Source organism: Thermobia domestica, chromosome 3 (genome assembly GCF_964235325.1).
Source record: "Thermobia domestica chromosome 3, izTheDome1.hap1.1, whole genome shotgun sequence".
NCBI lineage: Eukaryota > Metazoa > Arthropoda > Insecta > Zygentoma > Lepismatidae > Thermobia > Thermobia domestica.
This window is the reverse complement of record NC_137456.1, coordinates 349,107,808-349,133,184: the sequence shown is the minus strand read 5'-3', so window position 1 is coordinate 349,133,184 and position 25,377 is coordinate 349,107,808. Positions and strand designations below refer to the sequence as shown.

General features: G+C 37.1%; 1 protein-coding gene across 7 annotated transcripts in view; it reads left to right on the top strand.

Moving 5' to 3' along the window:
* Positions 1-25,050, top strand: part of LOC145681291 (palmitoyltransferase ZDHHC20-A) — a 149,758-nt gene extending 124,708 nt beyond the window's left edge. For 5 of the 7 annotated variants that reach the window (XM_081752932.1, XM_081752930.1, XM_081752928.1 and 2 more), the window contains one exon: positions 21,156-25,050. In XM_081752932.1, the coding sequence (XP_081609058.1) occupies positions 21,156-21,222 (67 nt within the window). In that variant the 3' untranslated portion in view covers positions 21,223-25,050. Of the gene's footprint in view, positions 1-4,678; positions 4,777-21,155 lie in introns of those variants that run through there. The other 2 variants (XR_014130758.1, XM_081752931.1) reach the window with 2 other exon arrangements.
* Positions 25,051-25,377: the final 327 nt, after the last annotated feature.

Genomic DNA, 25,377 nt, shown 5'->3' with positions numbered 1-25,377 from the left:
TGAAAAACTTCCGTTACGTTTTCCTATTCAGTCATTGTTTCCTCGTTGTTGGAGTTTGTCCCAACCTGATAGATAGATCGAGCTCTCTGCAAATATTACCATAAACATTCATTGTTCGCCCGCTAGATGGCGTTTGTAGAGTTCCTCTCTTATTCAACAATATACTTTGCGACTAGCTATTAAGTTTGACTTTATGGCCAAAATAAATAATCAAATGGTGCATGATATGGTACTCCTTGCTATGTGATCCTTTCAGATAGGCTTTTGGTATACTTCGGAAACATTGCTCTTTTGATCCTTTCCTCTAGGGCAGTAATGGCACCTTTTCTTCGTGATATTACGGCACAAGCAACATTCGCCGCATATCCTCTGATAATTGTATGGTTAAACGGAGAGAGATAAACAAACATGTCCACCACCAGCAACAACTCGAGTGTGTAATGCCTTATCTCAGGGTGCCTATCGGTCACGAAAAAGTCACGAAATTTAGCTTTTTTTAACTACAAATGTAAGTACAGATTGGAAAATTTTGTTCTATAAAACGTCAAAATTCACCATCAAAAATGTCTATGGCCGGTTTTTGGACGCTACCAAATCGTAAGCAAAGTACTTTTCTATCGCATGGATGAAATCTCGCCCTGATTCGCACACAAATTCGCTCTTGAAAATGTTGGAAAATTTTATGATTTGGTAAAGAAAAGGTCACGAAATTTCATTTTGGAATTTTAGTAGACACTGTATCTCCACGGCAGTGCATGCGTCATCAGTGTAAATCTTTCCTGGAGTCTTTATACACCCCACGTATGCGGTCTTTTTTTAAGTGTAGCTTATGCGAGAGTATGGTGGAACTTTCTTTATAACGTCAGATGAGCATTTATGGATACAGTGTCGCTTTCGTATCCCTTTTCTGCAGGTGTTTTATTTCATTTCAGTCCACCGTTAATTACTTTATCGGGAATGTTAAACCCTTCTGCTGTGGGTTTCTGCCTTATTTATAGGAAAGAGCACAAATGTACCCTTCTCAAAAGGGCATAGTTTTGGGGGCATGTTCGTATATACTTTGGAATGAAACCGATAATGAATTTCCCAAATGCCATTGTGACTGGAATAGTACTATTCAGCCATTTCTTTCTTAGCATTATTGTCAAAGGCTATCAGATATGCTATCATAACCATGAATCGATCTTCTGTATTTCAGCTTGCAGTAAATTAGTTAATTAATTTTTTTTGTAGAAAAAAATATTATTATTTAATAGTACCTAAACGATAAGGAAAAAGATTAACGTTGTATTGATTGTTATCTCGAAGGTGACTGTTTCGGAAGACCTGCTAGAGTTGGATGTAATTTCTGTATACATTTCGTGTGGAAGAAAGCTCGACGGAAAACCAAGACACTTATGTGGAAATCAAAATATGATATTTGTCTACCAATAACAGTTACTTATCACTATCAGCAGAATGTTTACAACTCTCAAGTCAAGATTCATAAATACTAGGATTTACATCTAAATATCGGTGGGCTCGAATCTTGTTGCAGGCCATCTACACTGAAGTTTTACCAGGCTTTTCTTCAGTTCCACTAGACAAATGTCTGTGTTATCTATAATGTGACTTCCTTTCCAACATTTTTCCCCCACTGGTTTCTAGTCTAAAATGGCTTATTTGGAACAGTGTTAATGAATAAGTACTTCCCGTGGGATCAAATGTGTCGTCTTGTCTCGTGGTCAACAATATTTGAGTTTCTCGAGTTTTATATAAACTTATGGAAGACGTTTTAATGTCTAACCATCTGATGAAGTAGTCGAGCAATGTCACTAATATTGAAAGAATAGGTAGAAGAAATTGAATTAAAAATCGTCATTCTTTTAAAGAAGACAACGAAAATATATACAAATGAAAAACTTAACACTTGTAAATTTTTAAGTGAATTAATTCGAATTTACCCTTTTGTAAATATGATACAGATGCATGATAATTTTTCTGGTGAATGTTGTAAGAACTTGTTTTTGCATGTGTGCTTCTTAACATTTGATGTTTATAATTCATAATATACTATGTATACTGTATATATGTGTATACAAGTGTTTTCTTTATATTTCTGTACAATCTTTTAATACTTCTTAATTTCTTTGAAAATACTTGTATTTTCCCCACAGTATTGTATCAGACGAAGCTATTTTCGCTTTGAGATATTTAATACAAGTCTTATAATTAAAATAGAATATCAGGTTGGGATTTATTTATTTGTTTGTTTGTTTAAATGGAAAGATTGGTGACCGTTTTTTTTTTTCCAACACGATTATATTTCATTCTAAGGTTTAAGACTAACGGGGGAGGAGGGGTTAAAATAGTTAAAAATGTAAATATAGAAATGCAAAGATCTTACCCGATTTCTTATATTTAAAAAAAAAAAAAAAGCGTTAAGTATTTGTTCTATACCGATGAATATCTTCAGAAAGTTAGATAGAGATGTATGTATACGGTATTTGAACATTTTTCAGTTTCTTACTATGTTCTTCCGACTTGCTTTAAAAAAATCAAATTGATCTATATACAATTGAAAAGTTCTCGGAATACAAAACATTGATTATTATTATTATTTTAAATTTTAAGTTTTCGACAGTTTCCTCTCCAATGATGCAAAATTCTTTCATTATCGGTAAAACCAGATTACTCCAGGTCTGCAAAATACTTCTTCACGAATGCTGTAAGCTTTTTGTTAGAAGAAAATCGATAAAAGGTGGAAGTTTGAGGGAACCAAATTTGGTGAACAAGGCAGATATGATAGAACTAGGTTTGGTGAATAAGGGACTAGGCTTGGTGAATAAGGCAGATGTGATAGAGCTAGATTTGTTGAATAAGGGACTAGGTTTGGTGAATAAGGCAGATTGGGTGATAGAACTAGATTGGGTGAAGAAGGCAGATGTGGTAGAACTAATTTGCTGAATAAAGCAGATGTGATAGAACTAGATTTGGTGAATAAGGCAGATGTGAAAGAACTAGATTCGGTGAATAAGGCAGATGTGATAGAACTAGATTTGCTAGATAAGGCAGATAGATAGAAATAGATTTGGGGAATAAGGTAGATGTGATAGAACTAACTTGGTGAATAGGGCAGATGTGATAGCAAACCATACCCCACCACATTGGTTTTGGAAATTGCAACACACATTGGGCGTGCATTGTCGTGATGCAAGATGAGTTTCTTCTTTGTTAAACCGGGACTCTTTCCGTTATTTTTATTTGTAGTTCGTCTAAAACTTTGCATAGCATTGACATAGTTTTAGCAGGTGATAGTGAATGAGAAAGATATTTTACATAGTCACGTGACCTTCTTTTGAAAGTGTGGGATCGATCAGGGTGCTTTCAGAAAAGTGTACTAGTCTCTGTCTTTCATCGGTGGTTATAAAATAAGTCGATGCATAAAATGAGTTGGATCTTTTTTTAACTGGTTAAGTTTTCCGTAGAGATCTGCATTCTGATGAGTGGTTAGTCAAGGCACTCATTGTATAGGTATTTTCTTCATGCACATTTTCAGCTTGAATATGAAATACTTGTTCACTAGAAATGCTTGAGCTTCTGCAATCTGACCGCCTTGAAAGTGTGATCATAGAATACAATGTCGAGTGCTTCTTCATAATGTCGGATGTAATGACAGATTTTGGTCGTCTACTTTGCAAATAATTTTCCAGGTTTCCACGACCACTAACTTACATGTCCACTTGACAGCAGTTGAATATGACGGAGCCAGATTGAGCAGAAAATTTTTCTCACTACTGTGTATTTCAGTAGCCTTCATATTCACCAAATATCAAATGACCGCTCGATTTTTCTAAACTAAGAAGCCTACATTGCAATTGCAGAACAATTACTTTTATTTCAACTATTGTTTACTAAGTCAGACACTAACGTTGTCAGTTGATAATAGAGGGACGGTCTCATTGGTAGAGCGCTTTCCTCTAGTACTTGGAGTCCCTGGTTCGAATCCTGGTCAAGTAAATTTGTGGTTAACATCGGTCTGTGAATTTTCTCGGATCACTCCCGTTTCTTCCCACATTTTCACTCTAACAATTCTTCCATAATCGTTCACTTGCCTTAATCATAGTATCCCTTAGTCAAAGGGCATAATCGTATGAAGTTAATCGGAAAGATTTCGTTTCTTATTCCATGCTATGTGAGCTTGTGATAGACAGCATCGTGTAAGTGGGTTTCCCTGGATTCTCCGGTTTCCTCCCACATTCTCATTCTATTTAATACTCATTCATTGATCATCTGTACTCCTTTAGCATAAAATAGAAGATTTATATTCCGAAAACTTTTCAAACGACTCTCGTATATTAACTGTATATACTTCATCACAGTTAACCAGACTGCAATTTCCTGGACCTAAAAGTCTGACCTGTAAATTACACAAGAAAAAATATAAAATTCTAAAGAAATAAGTTAAGACGTTTTTCAAGTTCGTTCAAAAAAACTGCTGACTGTCGTTTACTTATTACTTTATTATTAATTATATCCTATTGCCGTTTATCTGACATTTTTATGGAATACTTGAAGTCTGTGTATGAGTATCCAAGTAACAGTTCTTTACCTGAGTTGTATGTAATATTACTAGCAATGTTTTGCATCGAATTGATGCGTCAATTACTAGCGATTTAGTACCTTTGTTCCTTTTCAGGGTTTAATTTTCAGAGTAAATAAGAAATGTATAGATACACAGTTAAACACTGCAGCTGCGATTCCAGAATATTTCCTTTTCTATCCGGGGTATAATCAGTGAGTAATTACGTCTTTGTTTTGTTTGTGAAGTAACAGACGTAGAAAGTGGAGTATCTTCGTAGTTAGAATGGCCTCATTCTCATAGAAGCAGATTTTAGCAGTTTTGTAAATGTTATTAAGAGCCAAAGAAGCTTTTATTTTCCGTCCAGTTTTGTTGTTCTTGAGTCGATTTATTTTTAAATATAGTTAATTGATAAAGAACGTAACACACATGGAGCATCCCTTGTACGGTTCCTCACTAATCGCAACACAAGTATTGTAAAGAATTTGGATGACCACCATTACGATGGGTGTGGTTTTAGTATTAGCAAAAAGAACTAAAACAGTTATCATGATCGTTTTAAATTTAGAAGGAAGAGTAAAGCCTGATTTAAGGTATATTGGTGTGGAAAACTTAAGGAAGAGATAAGTAGAGTAACCCAAAATATTACGTAGTTGATGGAAGTTAATAAAAGCCCGGCATCTGTTTCCCTAACATAAAGCAATTAAATGAAAGAGATGCGACAGTGTATATGTCAGAGAGCTGTTAAAGCGCATTCTGGTGGTGTTACAACAACATGGCCCGGAAACATTTGAATGGCTTCACACGAAAAAGTAACCTTGAAACGGGAAGAAGGGCGAAGGGTGACTAATGTAGTCCAGGAGTTTGGTATTGCCTACAGCATTATTTCACATGCATGGGGACCATTCCGAATCACAGAATGCTGTGCGAAGGAGAAGTGGTCGGACACGGTCAACTGCAGCACAGGATGACCGCTACATTGTGAAACAGGCAAGTAGGGACCAATGTCAAAGTGCAGGTGCAGTTGCAAACACATCTAAGAAAGCTACATGTCATCCAATCTCACACTCCACAGTGGCATGTCGACTGCATCAGGGTGGTCTATTTTGCTTCACGGCCATTACGTTGTATGCTGTTGACACCGTTTGTGATGATGCCAAGATTATCAGGACTGGAGCAATTAACAGTGAGGTCACCCTCTCTTCTTCGATGAATTCTTCGATGATGGTCTGAATAATAAATCTAAACGTGCACTCATCTGGCGGGAGGTGGGAGCACGCAATGAACCCGGAAATACGTTGAACATGATCATTTTGGTGATCCGGTGTTGTGTGGGAAGGCATAATGTTATATAAATATATTGAGCTTCCATATTTTGAAGGGAGTATACCAGGGTGTCTATGAATCACGAAATCAGAAAACGGTCATGAAAGTCAAGAAAGTCACAAAATTTAGTGTTTTTTTTTTTTTTTTTTTTTTTTTTTTTTAATTTTTGCAAATATAAGTATAGACTGGAAAATTTTGTTCTATAAAACGTCAAAATGCACCACCAAAAATGTTTCTGGTCAGCTTTAGCTGCTACCAAATCGCAAACAAACTATGCTTCTATCGCATACATGAAAATTTGGTCCAATCCGCACTCAAAATCGTTCTTGAGAATGTTACTAAATTTTATGGTTTGGAAAGGAAAATGTCACGAAATTTTCATTTTGGAATTTTAGTATAGACGCTGTACACTCACTGGTCAACTTTGTCATTCTGTACTCTTTCTCTGCGTGCGTCTTTTCAAAAGTGCAGTCGACCCAAGTACTTCTTTATGAATTATAATACATGACTGCATCGTACAACGAGAGAATAATCTGCGAACCGACTGGCCTGCCTGTTTCCCCGATGAGAATCTCATTGAGCACGTTCAGATGGGAGATGTCTTGCAGCACGTTCACATGCACCAAGGACTATCTGGCAGTTATCAACATCACTGGTGGAGGAATGGAAGTCTATACCACAACAACTCATTACCAACTTTGTGAGCAGCGTGGGAGCACATCACAGAGCATGCATTGGTATTTGTGATGCTCACATATCCTTTCAAGGACCATTTCAATCCTTCTGTAGGCAGCATCATGAGTCGTAGTGCTTTCAGTATAAGTTATTGCCTCTGCATAAAAGTTCCATTTTTAAATCATATATTTCTTTGTTGTTTCCTGTATCGTACCGTAGCAGAACTTTGTGTATGCCGCTTAGAAGTGACACAGCATGCGAAACCTTCTTTCGTCCTTAAGAGCCTGACATACTAAAAGTAATACAAAATTTACCATTTTTCTTTTGTTTGTTTTTCATAAGTGAAAGGAGATAATGAAATGAAACTTACCATAATCATAGATAATGTTATTTTACAACAGAAAATATGAAACCTAAGAATGTTCAGTGTTGTTATCCATAGAAATTACAGTGTTGCCAAAATATCATTGCCCCCAAAATCTACGTTAAGGCAGCAACTAGAGGAACGAACTCAACTGCATTTGATTACGTATCATGTTATCTTGCAATCCTGTGAACTACTTTTTAAATAATAATTGTATTTAGTTTGTAATAAACAAAATAATTTTAACATACAGTTATTGAAATTAAATAATAATGTTATTTAAAAAGTAGTTCACAAGATACCAAAACAACATGATAAGTAATCAAATGTAGTTGAATTCCTTCTTCTAGTCGCTGCCTCAGTTTAGAGTTTTGGGGAAATGTTATTCTGGCAGCACTGTAATTTCTATGGATGGCATCACTGAAAATTCTTTACGTTCGTATTTTCTGTTGTAGAATAATATTAACTATGATTGTGGTAAGTTGCATTTCATTATCTCCTTTCACTTATGAAAAACAAGCAAAAGAAAAATGGTAAATTTTGTGTTACTTTTAATATGTTAGGCTCTTAAATATTACATACCACTGTATTATAAGATATAAACATGAAAAATTATAGCACTTTACGTTATGCATATTGGAGTATATATATATATATATATATATATATATATATATATATATATATATATATATATATATATATATATATTTGGTCTAGGAATTAATTCGTGCGGTTGGTACGCACACATTGAAGCTGTAGTACAAACACAAAATACATAAATACCTTAAGAAAAATATTGTCCATCGCTAGCCACCACTTTCGCCCATCTGTCAGGCAATGTACGGATTCCGTGGCGAAAGAAGTCCTCATCCTTGGAAGCGATCCAGTCAGAGACCCATGTTTCGATATCTTCTAAAGAAGTAAACCGCTGTCCAATCAAATCGTTGTTCATGCAATCGAACAAGTAGTAGTCCGAAGGAGCAACGTCTGGTGAATACGGCGGGTGGGGTAAAACTTCCCATCCGACATTTTCTAAATAGGTTTTGACCGGTTTTGCGACATGTGGGCGAGCGTTATCATGTTGAACAATAAGTTTATCATGTCTGTTCTCCCATTCTGGTCGTGTTCTGGCCAGAGCTTGCTTCAAACGCATTAATTGTCGTCGATAACGTTCTCCATTCATAGTTTCACCCGGTTGCAGCAGCTCATAGTACACCACACCTTTCATATCCCACCATATGCACAGCATAACCTTTGCACAGTGAATATCTCGTTTTGGTTGTGATGGACCTGGTTCACCTGTTTTCACCCAGGCCTTTTTTCGTTTAGGGTTCTCGTAATGGATCCACTTCTCATCACCCGTAATAATTCGATGCAGAAACCCCTTTCTGCTCTGTCGTTGAAGCAGCAATTCGCAAATGGTTTTTCGTCTTTCAACGTCTCTGTCTTTCAATTCATGTGGAACCCAATGTGACATCTTTTGAATCATTCCCATGGCTTTCAAGCGTTTGGAGACTGTTGTTTGATCAACGCCTAATGCTGCTGCAAGTTGTTCCTGCGTTTGACACGAATCCTGCTCGAGCAATGCTGTCAATTCTTCGTCTTGAAATTTTTTTGGCTGTCCAGCTCGCTCTTGGTCTGCCAAGCCGAAATCACCACTTCTAAACCGTGCGAACCACTTCTGACACGTTCGCTCAGCTAGAGCATGGTCACCATACACTTCCACCAAAATACGATGACTTTCAGTCGCACTTTTCTGCATGTTAAAGGACACCCCGCAAAAACACTTTATCAGGCACAAATTGCGCCATGTTCACTTAACTACAAACTGGTGTTGTTGACGCTTTAATCCACTGCCCTATACTACGAACGATACGCGATGACAGGGGTTTGCAACACATGTGTGGATACACGGAACTGTGGGACGCTCCGTTCGTTGCGCCATCTCTTGTCCACCCGCACGAATTAATTCCTAGACCAAATATATATATATACTAATCATTTCGATATCTTGTCTGCTGACATCTTCCACAACCAGATTGCTTAATTTTTAACTTATCTGTTTTCTCCCCAAAATTTGTAAACTTTTCTCCTTACAAACCCACTGAACTTATAGATTTGTCCAACCACTTAAATTCACAAATTAAAATTTTCTTAAAAATTACACAACTAAAGGGAACAATTACTTCATAAGACTACACCGCGAATTAAAAGATCTACTTACAAATAAAAGAATTCAAAGGCCTCAACTTAATCAGTATAGTGGTTAATTTGACAAAAGTTGAGATTATATTATTAAGCTTAGGGATACAAGGATAATTACTAGTCATTAGCTTAGATCTGTAAACACCCGTATAGATAAATTTTCATACTTAAAAATTTTTTCGGCAATTTTTCGTATTACTCAAGCATTAAGCAGATATAGTGATTAAACCAGCTTTTGAAGAATAATAATCCTTTGTAAGTTTTTACACATTATCAGTATAATTTTTCAGAAAATTCTAATTAATGAATTTCAGTGATAGAACAAATCTGCTAGTTCAGTGCTTTCGCCAGGAGTAAAGTTTATAAATCTGTGGAAAAAAGTAGATAATTAAAAATGTATAAATTAAGTAATCTGGTTTAGACATCTTAAGGTACTGCGGCCGTGGAAGAAGATGTGAGCAGATAAGTAACACACAGAAACGATCGACGTATATAAAAACTCCAATACCATAAGAAAATATATAATTTTTCATATTTATATAAAAGGCGCTTCATTTTTTCAATAGGGATTTTTTTCCATAGATCACGTGATTAATGTCAAGCTGTCATTGCAGTGTAACTCAGTAGTGAATAAAATTTGATCATGGAAAAACTTACATCGAAATAGCGTCTTCAAATTGTGGAGCTGTATTACGAAAATCAGCGCTCTATGAAGCAAGTTTTTCGTGCACTTAAAGCAACTTACGGTCGGAATAGTCGACCTACCGAACGCACTATTGTCTATATTGTAAAACTTTGTCCCATATAGGTATAGGTAGAGCGTTAATAAAAAAGTGTGTCCGGAATCGACTCCCACTACCAACTTTTATTATAAAACTTTTCCACTATTAAAGTATCTTCACAAAATACTGTACAAATAATTTCTCTAATATACAGGGTTAGTTATAGGTAGTCTTTGACCGTAAGGTCGCAGACAGGATCTCTACAGAGCCGCGAAGCAGGCTAAGCAGAGTGGAATTAAGGAATCAATGCTCCGTAGTAAGCAGAGGCGGGTTAAGTGGCCAACAGAGCCCCGTAGCAGGCTAAGCCAGGAGATAGGATAGACGTAATCCCGTAGCAGACTAGAGGCCTGGGGTTAGGTTACTCCTAATGTTCCGTGCAAACAGTAGGAGGGACACCAGAAAACTGGTACAGAATTGCCGTCGTCCATCCAATTTATAGGGTTCCTTGGGTGGCGGTGGCGCTGCTGCTCCGTAGAAGGGGCTAGAAACCATCGTCTCAAGTGATTGTAGATCCATCTGGTGGTGTTTGTAAACACTGGCGTGTGGAAATGTTTACATCACGTGGGACATTACAATGTCATCAACTAATTTCGAACCGAATTTACATTATTGGATAGTCAGCGACCAAATAGATCACGTCCAGCATACAGCGAAAAGAATGTAGCGGCGGTAGTTGAGAATGTGCATGACCATAAACAGTCGCGTTTTCAACAACTTTGTCGTATGCAATAACTTAGCGTATATTGTGTGAGAATCTTGGTTTTAAAAGCATACAAAATCCAACTTGTGGAAGAATTGAAGCCGCCAAACCTTCGTTTGCGTCGGGCTTTCAGTGAGTGGGTTCTGGAACATCCCAATAAGTATCGCAGAATTTTGTCCAGTGGTGAGGCCTCTTTCTGGCTCAATGAATACGTTAATAAGAGAAATTGCCATACTTGAGCTGATGAACTACCTGAATACTATCTAGAGCTACTGTCACAACCAGAGAAATGCACGGTTTGGTGTGGTTTATGAGCTGGGAGAATCATAAGCCTATATTCCTCCAAAAATGAGGATGACCGGAACGTAAATGTCAATAAAACTTGCTTTCGCGCCATAACGGACCATTTGTTACCTAAAATTCAAGCCCCTGATGACGGTGATACCTGATTTCAACAAGACGACACTACTTCCATGGAGCGCGTGAAACAATGGACTTACTGAGAAATCATTTCGGAGAGCAGCTGGTTTCACATTTTGGACCGGTGAATTGGCCTCCTAGATCGTGTGATATCAGCTCTGGATTATTTTCTTTTGGGTTATGTGAAGTTTCAAATCTACGCGGAGAAGGCAGCTTCGGTCAAAGCCGTGGAAGCAGACATTACTCGCGTTATTCTCCAGATTTCAGTCGTTATGCTCGAACGAAAATTGGACGCTTAAAGCCTGACTGTACATACTCTAAATATCTAGGATCTGCGAATTCTGTCGAAGAATTTGAAGCTTAAAATATATAAAACGATAATCATGCCTGTTGTGCTATATTGTTGCGAAACATGGTCATTTACTTTTGAGAGAAGAACGTAGACTGAAAGTATTTGAGAATAAGATCCTGAAACGAATATTCGGAACCAAGAGAAATGGAATGGGGGATGGCGGAAACTTCATAACGAAGAACTGCATAGTTTATACCGTTTACTAAACATCGTGAGGGTCACCAAGACTAGGAGGCCTAGGTGGGCAGCCAGAATGGAAGGAAGTAGAAACGCTTTCAATGTTTTAACTGGAAATCCAATCGGGAAACGACCATAAGGAAGACCTAGACCCAGATGGAAGGATATTAGGGTGGATGTCGCAGAAATAGGAATACAAAGTAGAAACTGGATCCAATTGGCTAAGGACAGAAACCAATGGAGAACTTTTGTGAACGCGGCATTGAACCTTCGCGTTCCTAGGCCGTAGAATGAGTTATTAATTTTACATCAACTAAAAAAAGAAAAGGTGCAATAATTTTTGCGATTTAAACTGGAAACACTGAAAACGATATTGTGAATGTATTAATTTTATTTATGTAGTCGGAATTGATTTCCGTGTAATGTGGGTTCCTGTCACCACGGCATGGCGCGTCCTTAGGTTGCAGATCGAGAAGAAGGCCTCTAGATATAGAGCTTACCTGCGAATATACTGAATAAACAGTCGCGGACAGCCGATTCACAAAAGCCTCGGACAAGGACTGATAACTTGGCACGACCTCAGCAAAAGAAAATGGACATGAGATTTGGAACATGGAATACTAGAAGTCTTTATAGGACAGGCGCGTTAAAATGCATAACGAGTGAGTTAGAGAAATACAGGATGGACCTAGTAGGAGTTCATGAAGTTAGGTGGGAAGGAAATAAAAATACCAGTTAGGAACAGGGTTTTTCGTTCATAAACGTATATTACCAGCAATTAAACTGGTTGAATTTGGTACTGACAGACTTTCTTTAATTACTCTGAAGGGATGTTGGTGTGATATTATTGTTCTAAATGTACATGCTCCAACTGAAGATAAGGGTGATGATATAAAAGACAGTTTTTACGGAGAAGCGGAACGGATATTTGACCAACTCCCGCGATACCATATGAAAATTCTATTAGGGAATTTCAATGCGAAGGTAGGACGAGAGGATATTTTCATACCGATTATAGGGAACGAAAGTCTGCATAAGGAAAGTAATGACAACTGTGTTAGACTCGTGAACTTTGCAACATCCAAAAACCTAATCGTGAAGAGTACAAAATTCCCACATCGCGACGTTCATAAATACACTTGGACATCACCAGACGGAAAAACACATAATCAAATTGATCACGTTTTAGTAGATAGAAGAAGACAGTCTAGCATAATTGATGTCCGATCGTTTAGAGGGGCTGATTGTGATACTGATCACTACATGGTGGTAGCGATAATACGAGAGAGTTTGTTGAATAAAGGTAATATTCAATGTCCGAAAACGGAGAGGTTTAATTTAAAGAAATTAGAAGAGAGCCAGGTAAGAGAGGAATACCAGATTGGAGTTTCGAATAGATTCTCGGTTTTAGAAGATTCGGAGTGTACCAGTGTTAAGGATACTTGGATTGAAATTAGAGATAGCATTAAAATTTCAGCAAAAGAAATATTGGGACACGCGGAGATACGTAGGAACAAACCATGGTTCGACCAGGAATGCATTAAACTAACAGAGAAGAGAAAACAGGCAAAATTACGCTGGCTACAAAATCAGAATGAAATAACTACACAAAATTTCGCAGATATCAGGCGGGAAACTTCCAAAACTTTTAGAACAAAGCTTTCAAAAAAATCGCGTTTCTAAAATTAAGGAACTTGAAGATAATAGTAAAAATAAAAACATCCGGAACATGTATAAGGGGATCAGCGAATTTAAGAAAGGCTATCAACCTCGTGCTTATATATTAAAGAAAGTTGACGGAACAGTTCTCACTGATACGGATAGCATCTTAAATACATGGAAAGATTTCTTTGACGATTTGCTTAACATGCAGCCAAAAACTAATGTGCGTGGAGAAAAGGAGATACTTACCGCAGAACCGTATATTCCAGAACCCAACCGAATAGAAGTAGAAACCGCTATAAAGAAACACAAATCTCCGGGTGTAGATGAAATTCCGGCTGAGTTAATTTTAGCTAGAGGCGAAATATTGTGGAACAAGATACACAAACTCATTCTCCTTATCTGGAACAAGGAAGAATTGCCACAAGAGTGGAAAGAATCAATCATTGTTCCAATCCACAAGAAAGGCGACAAAACTGATTGTAATAGTTATGGAGGCATTACTCTTCTGTCAACATCCTATAAAATCCTTTCAAATATTCTATTAGTAAGATTGACCCCATACGCAGATGAAATTATTAGAGATTATCAGTGTGGATTTAGACGAAATCGATCAATTATCGACCAAATATTTACCATTCCACAAATACTCGAAAAGAAGTGGGAATACAATACCCCGGTACATCAACTATTTATTGATTTTAGGAAGGCCGGTTTGGAGAGAAACATTATACAGCGTTCTTACAGAACTTGGAATACCGAGAAAGCTAATTAGATTAATTAAGATATGTTTAAATGAATCCCAAACTAAGTCTGGGTAGGAAAATTTTTGTCCACGAGCTTTCACGTCGAAAATAGCCTGAAACAAGGAGATGCGTTGTCGCCATTATTACTCAACTTTGCACTGGAACACGCTATAAGGAAAATCAAAGATAGCAACCAGGGTCTAGAGTAGAACAGTATTCACCAAGTTATGGCATATGCTGATGATGTAAATTCAATAGAGGATGATAGGAGAACAATAGAAAGAAATGTAGAGATCTTATTAAACGCTTGCAGGGACATGGGCTTAGAAGTAAATGCAGAGAAAACTAAATACATGGAAGTTCGTCGGGACCGTAATACGGTAAATTATGGATACGTTAAAATATTAAATAATACTTTTGATAAAATGGATACTTTCAAATATGTAGGATCAATATTAACAGACGAAAATCATATTCACGAAGAAATTAAATGTCGACTAAAAGCAGGGAATTCGTGTTACTATTCGGTTCAAAATCTCTTGTCGTCGCGAATTCTGTCGAGGAATTTGAAGCTTAAAATATATAAAACGATAATCATGCCTGTTGTTCTGTATGGTTGCGAAACATGGTTGCTTACTCTGAGGGAAGAACATAGACTGGAAGTATTTGAGAACAAGATCCTGAGACGAATATTCGGACCCAAGAGGAACGGGAATGGGGAATGGCGGAAACTTCATAACAAAGAACTACATAATTTATACGATTTACCCAACATTGTTAGGGTCGTCAAGTCTGGGAGGCTTAGGTGGGCAGGTCATGTAGCTAGAATAGAAGAAAGTAGAAACGCTTTCAAAGTCTTGACTGGAAGACTAATCGGAAAATGACCATTAGGAAGACTTAGGCGCAGATGGGAGGACAATATTAAGATAGATCTCGTAGAGATAGGAATACAAAGTATAAACTGGATCCAATTGGCTAAGGATAGAAGTCAGTGGAGAGCTTTTGTGAACGCGGCATTGAACCTCCGGGTTCCATAGGCTATAGAGTGAGTGAGTTAGTCGAAATTCATTTGCTTTTAGCAGTTCACTTCATTTGAATAGAACACGATTGGGAACTGCTTTTACTTGCGTTCTGAGTGAGATCCCAATGTGACGAGTTCGACACTCAAACTGAAATGTATTTCGGTAGGCAGATTTGTTCTCACGTTATATATGATTTTTTTTTCACTCAACCCACGTAATTCACTAAGTTTACGACCTTTGTCTATGAAATGAAATTGAGTTTTACGTCCCACGGTTATGCCGGGTAGGTTAAAGGAGATGGTAAGGATGAGATATGAATGAAATGGTGGAATGAAGAAAGTGGAAGAACCTTGAGGAAACCCCCACACACGGTGTTTGTCCACCACAAAGTTCACTTGGTGTGAGCAGGGTTTGAACCTGGGACCCCATGCATCAGACGTGAACGCTCTACACTGAGCCATCGCAACCCCCTGTGTCTATGAGCCTGTATACATGTTGATAAGATGATGTACTCAGTAACAACCTAATGCGGAAGAATTAAAGACGTCGGTGCAGGAAGGGGACAGCTCCAATTTTACATTTGGTTCAGGATTGAAACAAAATATTAGAAAACTATTTACTCTACTTTGGCCTCCAAACGTTTTACAAAGAAATGTTTCACCCCTGTAATACCACATTTCTTTCCAAAATATTTGGAGGCTAAATGAAAATAAATTCCGTTTTAACAGGTTTTGTTTTCAAGTTTGAATCAAATCCCCAATTGGATCTCTCCTCTTCTTGCACCGAGGTCTTCAATTCATTTTATCTTTTATCGCAGCTTGTTCGATTCGGAGGCACAGTCTAACACATTGAGATTGGTTTGTCCCTATATGTAAATTATGGAGCTAGACTGGACGTGGTCGAACTTGCTGGATTCCTCCGTGCTTTTTCTTTTTCTTATCCCTTCAAGAATGAGACCTGAAGATTTCAATTTAAATATAACTTGCGTTCATTTAGATATTTTCCCTTTACCTTATCTGTCTTTGTAATACAAATAGCAAGATGTTTTGCCTCTCATCTGAAGTATATTGTGTACAACGTAATTCGAAACATAAATATATATTTTTAAATTGGCTGTTCATTCCTAGCGAATTAGGCCCAATATACAAGAGGTACATGGTAATGATTTCAATAGGACGCCCGTGGGACATCCCAAACACTGTTTAGAAATATACATTGCTTACCTTAATAGTACGTGTACCTATCCAAAAGTCAACACAACAGCTATTCGGGCAGTTAGCCAATTCTACAGGTTTGTGTGGGGTATGGTATCCCACACACTGTATAGATCATTTTCGCAGCCCGGCCGGAGGTTAGGCGCAGTTCTACTATGTTCCATATGCATTTGGTGTGGTTTAGACCCGGAGACTTAGAAGGCATATGCTAATCGAGAACGCTGGCTACCTTGGCGGTATCGGGGCGCGTTATCCTGCTGAAATATGGAATTCGGCGAAGTATCTTGATACGAAAGTATTTTCAATAATTTCTGGCCTCTCACTGAAATATCGTGCCAGTGGTAATAAGTGGTACCTGGTATATAGTGTCATTTATGGAAGAAATAATGCGTAAGTTTCAACTGTCAAAGTGCGTCAACTCATTGGAAGCAATAATTTGAATCAACTGCTGTATATTGAGCTCGCATACTCCATGACAATCTCTTGTCTAGACGGCTGTTCGTGCCAAGGCTACAGTGCTAAGTCTGGGCTGTAGGGTGGATGCTGGATCTCTTCGAAGCCGATTTTTTTACTGCAGCGTGGCAACAGCAGCCCTATGGACTGGAGCATTGTCATGCAGGATGCAAGCTTAACGCTTAGCAAGCTCAAATGAAAGCCTCCAACGACTGACGCAACTAGACAGTTGAAATTGAAACATTATTCCTTCCATCGATGCACTATATGCCGTGAATGGATTATTACCAGTAGCGCGATATTTCAGTGTCAGGTTGAAAACTTCTGGAAATACTCTCGTATACGTGCTTGATGCCCGGAAACCTAGGAGGCCAGTTTAGAAGAGAGACTGGTGTCCTGGCGGTATGAGACTCGCGTTATCCTGCTGAAATATGAAGTTCCGCAGAGTATTGAAATGTGATACGGTTGAAGACGTCACGAATGTGTGATGCACTAGTCATACTCCCCTTAATGAAAGACCAAAATAATAGATGTGTGTCATATTTGGTAATGCGAATATACGCCAGAATTTTCCGCTCATCGTGCATAAAGCCGCTTCTATATTCGTAGGCGTACATAAAGTATTCTCATTGCTGAAAAGTACCGTCATTTGTTTGCCTCGTTACTGCATTTCATTCCACACCACGAAAGACATTCTCTTCAATTACCAACCGTCAGGAGTAATTGTAAGAGGAACGCGGGAACCTAAGACCAGGCACATGGTGAGAGAGTCTGTAGTTACCGTTCTGTCAGTTAGGATGGTCCAAATGATTCTTTTATCCAGAGAGCTCCTCCGTGGCTAAGCGGTTAGCGTACGCGCCTTTGGCGTGGGAGGCCCGGGTTCGATTCCCGGCGGGAGCTCATGTGGTTCGGATTCCACGTTAATCAGTAGGTCCACGTCTCATATAGCCTCGCTGCTGAACGGGACGTTAAACTCAAAATCAACTCAACTCTTTTATGCAGACACTCCCCGTACGTTGCCGGTCCATTGGGTACCGAAGACGTCTGCTGTTGGTACCTCCTATCGTGTACACCACCGATGCATCATTGGCATACAAAAATGTATTCGAGTAGTAGTTGTGTGAAATGATCACCGGGCTCTCGCAACCCCAGTATGTACGGCGACCGTTTGCTGGAGTCATCATAGTATTTAGACACACTATACTCGCCATGTTATCTAACGACCTTTAAACTACTATTAGTAATAGTTCTGTACAGGCACTACGGGCAACTTACCCCCTTCTGATGATCTATAGTCAAATTTCACTCGAATCGCACAACGTGTACAGGGTGTTCTTAAATGCGTTTCCACCAATGTATATCTGATCTTCCGAAACATCGGTTAATATATTAGGTGTTCTAAAAATGACGCCCACAGAGCACTATTTTACAGATCCAATAAAACGAAAATTTATATATGATGGAATGTCCTCCGGGGCCTCTTTCACCCCCTATGGGGAATCAAAATTTCATTATGTGGCAGCATCGCATATTAACTGAGAACCATTAGCATTGCTCTACGAATCCATCAAACAGTTACATCGATTGTTAAGGTAACAAGTGGTGCTACTGTCGACGTCTATTGACTTTAACTCTCATCTGGCAAGAATCGATGTAATTATTTGATGGATTGGTAGATCTAATATAGGGTTCTTTATCTGCGACATTGCTACATAGTGCAATTCGCGTCTCCAGACGAGGACTCGAAAGGTATATATACAGTGGGTCAAATAAGTTTCCGTACACCAAAGATTAGTAATTTCAAAATGTTAAATCTTAAAATAAATAAATAATAAAACGCAATTACGTTAGCAGAATTTGTTCGTGTCTACTTGTAATGTGTACACATTATAGTGATTGTATTGAATATACTGATAATATAACTAACGATTTAAGTTAATTTGCTGAAAATGAAGGTCAAAAAAGTTTTCGTACACGGCACAAATATACAAAAGAAGGAAGCAAAACACACACCAAACAGCATTTTCAGTGGTTACAGATGACAGTAGCGTGCTCTTCTAGTGATAAGGTACTACTGCAGTTAAATTTCGGCAAGGAAGATCTGCAGAGGCAGTACAACAACTCGTCAAAATGGAAGTGCCCATTCCAATATGTGAACTAATAGTAAAATTTAGACAGAAGATAAATCTCTTAGAAACATAGCAGAGACAGTAAAGAAATCACATTCTATAGTACAATACATTCTAAATAGGTATATTGCAACAAATATTTGCAAAGTTCGATCCCTCAGTGGCCGTCCAATAAAGCTAAAGGATAATCATAACCGTGTTATTTTAAAAACTACCCGAAATGAACCCAAAACAAGTGTTCCAAAACTAGCCAGTATGCTTGAAACTAACTATGGTGTACAAATGGTTCCTGAAAGAGTTCGCACTGTCATCAGAAAAGCAGGCTATAACTGTCACGGAGCCAGAAAAAAACCATATGCTCGTAAAGCAAATGCCAAGAAATGTGTCGAGTTCCCAAAAGCTCATGTGGACAAGCCAATTAGCTTCTGGAACTTTATTTTATTTAGTGATGAGAGCAAATTCAACATTCATGGATCCGACGTAAGAGTTATTGTGTGGAGGAACCCAAACACGTACATGGAACTGAAGCATCTGTGTCCTACTGTCAACCATGGAGGTGGTAGTATGCTCTTCTGGACAGTTGGAGTAGGAATGGGGGTGTATGAGTACAGTTGGAGTAGGAAATTTGAATTTTATCGAAGGTACAATGAACTAACATGTTTACCTAAACATTCTGAAACAGAATCTCCACAACAGTGCAAAGAAACTGAATATGGGAGCCTCTTTTATATTCCAGCAAGATAACGACCCTAAACATTCTGCATGAAAAGTGAAAGAGTGGTTGTTGTATAATGTGCCGAAACAACATCATATTCCTCCATAATACCCTGACTGTAATTCTATTGAGCATCTGAGGGATGAATTAGGGATGTACATTTAGGAACACAATATTAGAAACAAGGACTAGTTGAAAAATGCATTACGTGAAGAATGCAAAGTGGTGCCCTTATTTATGTGCATTTCTTTATGTGTACAGAAACTTTTTCGACCTACTGGATATATATACATACAGTAGAAATATTCATATTGATTTTTATTAAAACGGAAAATTGATTATTAGACCAAGGAAATATTGACAAAATGTAGCTTTTACAAAGAAATTAAAAATACAAGTAATTACAAAATACTTGATTGGTAAATGAAATTATTGGTACTATCGTAGACTAACAGATATCTGTAAATAGCAGCTTCCATACATTTTCCAGTATAGTCTACTATATTTTGAAAGGGAACAAAGAAAGAAAGATAAATTACGATACAATATTCTCCTTTCATTTCGTATATTTAGGTACTAAAGTAGTGTCTTCATTATTCGATTAAAAAAGTAACAATAAAGCTTTTCACTTAGTTTATTTTTTCCAAACATAGAGGCATTGTAGAAGACGCTACGTATGGTTTCACACCTTTCTGCATCGAGACATAGGGGGTTATAACGTCATAAATTTTAATTTTTTCCCCCGTTAGGCCTATTTTTATCATTTTTTGGCGGGCTTGCTTTTACACGTGTAAGATTAAAATTTTGCACAAACATTCAGTCCACCGAGAGTATTTACCAGATTTTCTTCAGAGTTCTGCGTTAACACCGGGGTCCAGAGGGGCAAAAAGGTTTTAAAAAAGGGATATTTTTAACCAAAAAGTCCCTTTTTTCGCGATTTTTATGACTCAGATATATGATGGAGACCTGTGAATGGTACCGTTTGAAAGGATGTTCTATTCTGAAGAGAATGAGGTACAAAACATGACTCTAGGATAAATAGGGATGTCCCGGGAATTTTTTTTTTACCTCAGATCAGGATCTTTTGTGGTAATCTGGGGCATTGTGGGGATCATTTGTAAATATTTTTCCCATCCTTACTATTGAAGATAGAAGCTTGAAATTTTGTACACACATTTAGTACTTCCTTAGTGTTTTTCAGTTGATTTTCAGATCTCTCTACGTTAACACAAAGGGGGGGAGGGGTTCAGAGGGACTCAAAGTTTGAAAAAAAAGAGAAAAATCCCGACTTCTTTCAAAATTTCCCGCCTCAGGGGCATGATAGGGAAATGTGAATGGTACCGTTTGAAATGCTGCTCTATTGTGAAAAAAAGAGGTATGAATCATGATCCTACGATAAATAGGGATGATGCTGTAGCCGCTTGACTGAAAGTCTATAATTTACCTTAAAAAGGCCAGAGCCTAAAAGGGTTAAAAGTATAATTTCAGGTTATATATATATGTAAAGAAAAGGAAAATGTATTGCTATGTTATCATATGGTATTTTAAGAGCATCAACGTATTTGTTGAGATATGTATTGTAATGTTGTTAAAGACCAAACAGTTTGAAAACAGTGTCTCAGTAATTTGTTTTTGGTGTTTCTTTGTAGTAAAATCGAGCCTGTTTACCCACCAGGAGCAGCTGAGGGAAGCAGCGCCAGTGTGATGGATGGATGAAGTGGAAAAAGATCTCGTGGAACTTTTGGATTTTGTGATAAGTGACGCATACGGGTTTCACTCTTATGATTGCAATGAAACTTGCTTGCATTTTCTTTTTGCCCATAACCCCATCGCAAAACTTGGACATTAAAAAAGAAGCGATTTGTGTATATTAAATACCATAGAGTGACACATAAGACAGTTTACAACGTAATGAGAGTACTTGATAACTTTTATATGAGTATAGATAAATATATAATATTACGTACGTGCATCTAAAATATAGACAATGAGAATAAATACACGACTTTTTAGATATGCAACAACACAATACTAATCTCTTTTTAAGAAGAAAATAATATAGTGGTTGTGTGTTCGTAATTACAATTTGATCTCAGTTAGAAGATTTCTTAATTACTTTCGAAATAAAAATTAATGAAAGCTGCAAACTAATGACGTTACCTTGATTTTTTGAAGTTTGTTTTTGAAATGAAGTGTAGGGCAGTTTTCATGATATTGTGTTTTTTCGTACTCTTGTCCTATAAAAATCTTTTATACATAAATTTATTTTTATTTATTATTATTATTATTATTATTATTATTATTATTATTATTTTAGTTGGAGATTTTTGACGTTTGATTCATGAAATATCAAGAATGAGTTATCTTTTACTATTTTTAAACAAAGTTTGAAAGATTAATAGGATTTTTTCAGAAACTAGAATATATATATATAAAACAAACAAACTAGAACAAAACTATATATATATCTCAAGAAGGGAATGAAGTTAAACCTCACCTGTACAGATTCAGTTCTCATTAAATATATTAAAAAAGAAGTTATACATAATAGAAAACAATTCGTACAAATTAATTGATATAGGAATAGTGTGCAAAATAATAATCCAGTTTCATTTCAACAAAAGAAAATTATTGAATATAAAAGAAATTAAAAATGGATGGGTAACACTTTCAAGATGACGTCATTAGTCTAAAGCCTTAAGACGTTCAAGATAGATGCCTTTGTCTTTATCGGTCCTCAGGATTCAGATTCCAACTTGCTTTTTTTTTTTTTTTTTTTTTTTTTTTTCACATGATTCAAATATATTGCAAAACAAAAGAACATTCCGTGTGTATCATCCATCTTGCATGCCAGCAATTGTATAAGGTGGTTTTATCGATGAATGTTGGAAAGTTTTGATTTTTAAAAGATTTTTTTTATTAATATATTGGACATGACAATAAGTTTTAATGATCAGAATAGCCATGGAAGAATAAACCACAGTTGGTAGCTTATTATTCTTTTGCATAATAGAATCAATGATCCCGGAACATTACTTAATTATTGACAAATTATTTTGCTCATTGATTATGACATCAGAACGTAATCTATATTTTCTTTACTTAAAAAAAAAAAAAAAAAAAAAAAAAATACGATGACATTATAAGAGAATGAGTAACTTAATAGTAAGACACTATTCATAGCACACTCGTTAATTTTTGAAGTAGTCTTTGTTGAGGATATTTCAGCACATTTTTTGCTATTACTACTATATAGAAATTTCTTTGCCGTTTCTTTTTTTTTTCTTTACTTTTTTTTCTCTCCAATAACCTTGTAACCAAATGCGAAACTTCCGAAGGTATAGCGCCTAAAAACGTACAAAACTGTTATGAAATAGAACGGTAAGATTTTCTTATACAAGGTAACCAGAAAAGTTCTTGCCGTTCTAGAGCAACGATAAACAAAGAGCAATGCTGCGGACGTCAGCATCCAACGTTCGTGCAGCTGTACAATACCCTGGTGATAGAACTCGGCGGCCGTGGATGTAAAGAAGTCCTTGAGTGCGTGCCGCAGGTCTCTCTCATTTGCGAAGGATCTCCCACAGAGGTAGTGCTCGGGGAAATGAAACAGGTGATAATCTGTTGGCGCAAGGTCCAATGATTATGTTGCATGACACAGTCTCTCTCAGCCAAGTTACTAAAGATTATCGTGGGTTCTCTTTGCCACATGTAGCTTGGCATTATCGTGCAGGAACAGCAGACCCTTGCGATTCATCAATGCCGGCTCCTTCTGCCGCAATGCACGGTGCCCCCTTTACAACTGCTGAGAGTAGAGGTCAGCAGTGATCATGCACCACTTGCCGACAGTTCCACGATATAGAAAGCACAACCTTTTGTAAGTGCAGAGGTGGTCTTGAGGTTTGGTACAGGGTCACTTGGCGACAACCAATGTCTGGTACGCTTGGGAGTGTCATAGAGAATCCACTTTAGGTCACCAGTGAGTATGCGATCAAAAACGGCTGTGTTCAGGTGCCGAGTGAGAAAGGACAAACAGGTTGTCAGTCGTTGTACCTTATTGGCTGCCGACAATATGTGCGATACCCAGTTGCTTAACTTGTGTGACTTCCCTATCCATGTGCAAGTGCAGTCTGACTGTTTCAACGGAAACATGGGACTGTCCTGCAAGTTCATGAAACGTTAGACCACTGTCCTCTATTTGTGCTTTCAGGGGCTCCTCATCCAACACATGTGCTCGTCCACTGTGTAAGGTTCATCCGAAAGGCTCAAATTTTCCGAATGGAATTTCTGGAACGAATGCCTGGCGGTGTGTTCGTTCACGCCATTCTCCCCAAGTGCCTGGCATATGCGGCGATTTGATGCAGCAGGTGATAGCCCCACTTCAAAATCATACAACAAACACACTCGAACAAGTTACTTTCATACCTCCATTTCTCTTCGACACTGGACGAGCTATGACTCAATGCATGTGTGCAACGTGCCTGTATTACTGAGCATATGATTAATAGGACGTCAAAATCGGCAAAAACTATTTTGATTACCGTGTATATTGTTTGCAGCTTAAGAATAAATTATCATAAAATTATTTATCAGCTGTAAACAAATTCTGCCTCCCCTCCTAATAAAATAATGGTTCTGTTTTAGCTTATTAACTATATTCTCGAAATTTTAATTTTCAAGTTATTTAAACAAGAGAAAATGTAGATTTTACGTTTTAAAAATTATTGGTAGCTTGTAATAAAAATGGCGAATGTTGTCGGAATTTCGTATTTAATAGCAAATTTGTTGAAAGTAAGGGATAAGAAACCACTAAATGAAATTTTAAAAGTTCTTTTTCCGTTTTTGTAGTATTAAAAAAATGTGAAAAATTTTGGAATGGAATTGGCCTGAACTCTTACGAGCACTGAACAAGATTTTTTTCCCCCATGATTTACACAAAATTAAAGAACGCTTAGTATTCAATTACAATTCGTCTAAGCAAGTGTACTCTTATAAGACAATTACGATTAAACACCATGTATTGTAGAGAGAATTAATGTGTATTGTATATATTCCAGTAAATAGTGGTGTAATTTTGTGTAAATGGCGAGGAATTGTAATTTTTAGAAATAGTTTTTCAATCGAAGGTGGGGGTGAGGGAATGAGTGATTGTGTAAATTAATTGGTCATTTGTCCAAAAGGCTGTGAGGAATTCAGAAACAAAGTGGCAATTAATTATCTAGTTTTTACTTGGAAAGTGACCGTGTAACAAGGACCTAATGGGAATATTTTGTGTAGGAACAGAAATGTAGATAGTGTTTTGTATATGTGCATATGAGACTTTTTCTGTGTGCGCGCGTATATATATGATATGTATGAATGTGTGTGTGAAAGAAAGCAAAAAAAAAGTATAAACAATTTGGTAATTGGCACATTATTATTATATGTAGGTAATTTCGCTGTGCAGAAATTCAATGATATGCTAACAGATAACTCGATCGCAACACAATTTTAATCTGTACAGACTAGTCTTTTATGATGTAGCAAAATAAATATTATTTGTACTTATTTTTGATTTCTTTTTTATTTAAACCAAACTATTTGGCAGGAAAGGAATTATGTATGACTTCTTGTGGCAAATGTGCCGCCAAATTCTGCTACCAAAAGCCAGCGAAGTTAGTAACCGTGCATTTTGATTGGCATTATCTCGTGACGTAAAAAAGTCCAAAACACTAAAAAAGAGCACAATCATGGCTGCCAGACTGAAATATAAGGTAGTAAAGGCTATTATGATTATTACAATAATACGAGGAGGTATCTTAAAGTTTTAATTATAATAGTAAAAAAGAATCAGGATACAGTAATTTGTAGCTGTTAACCCTTCTCTATGTAGTC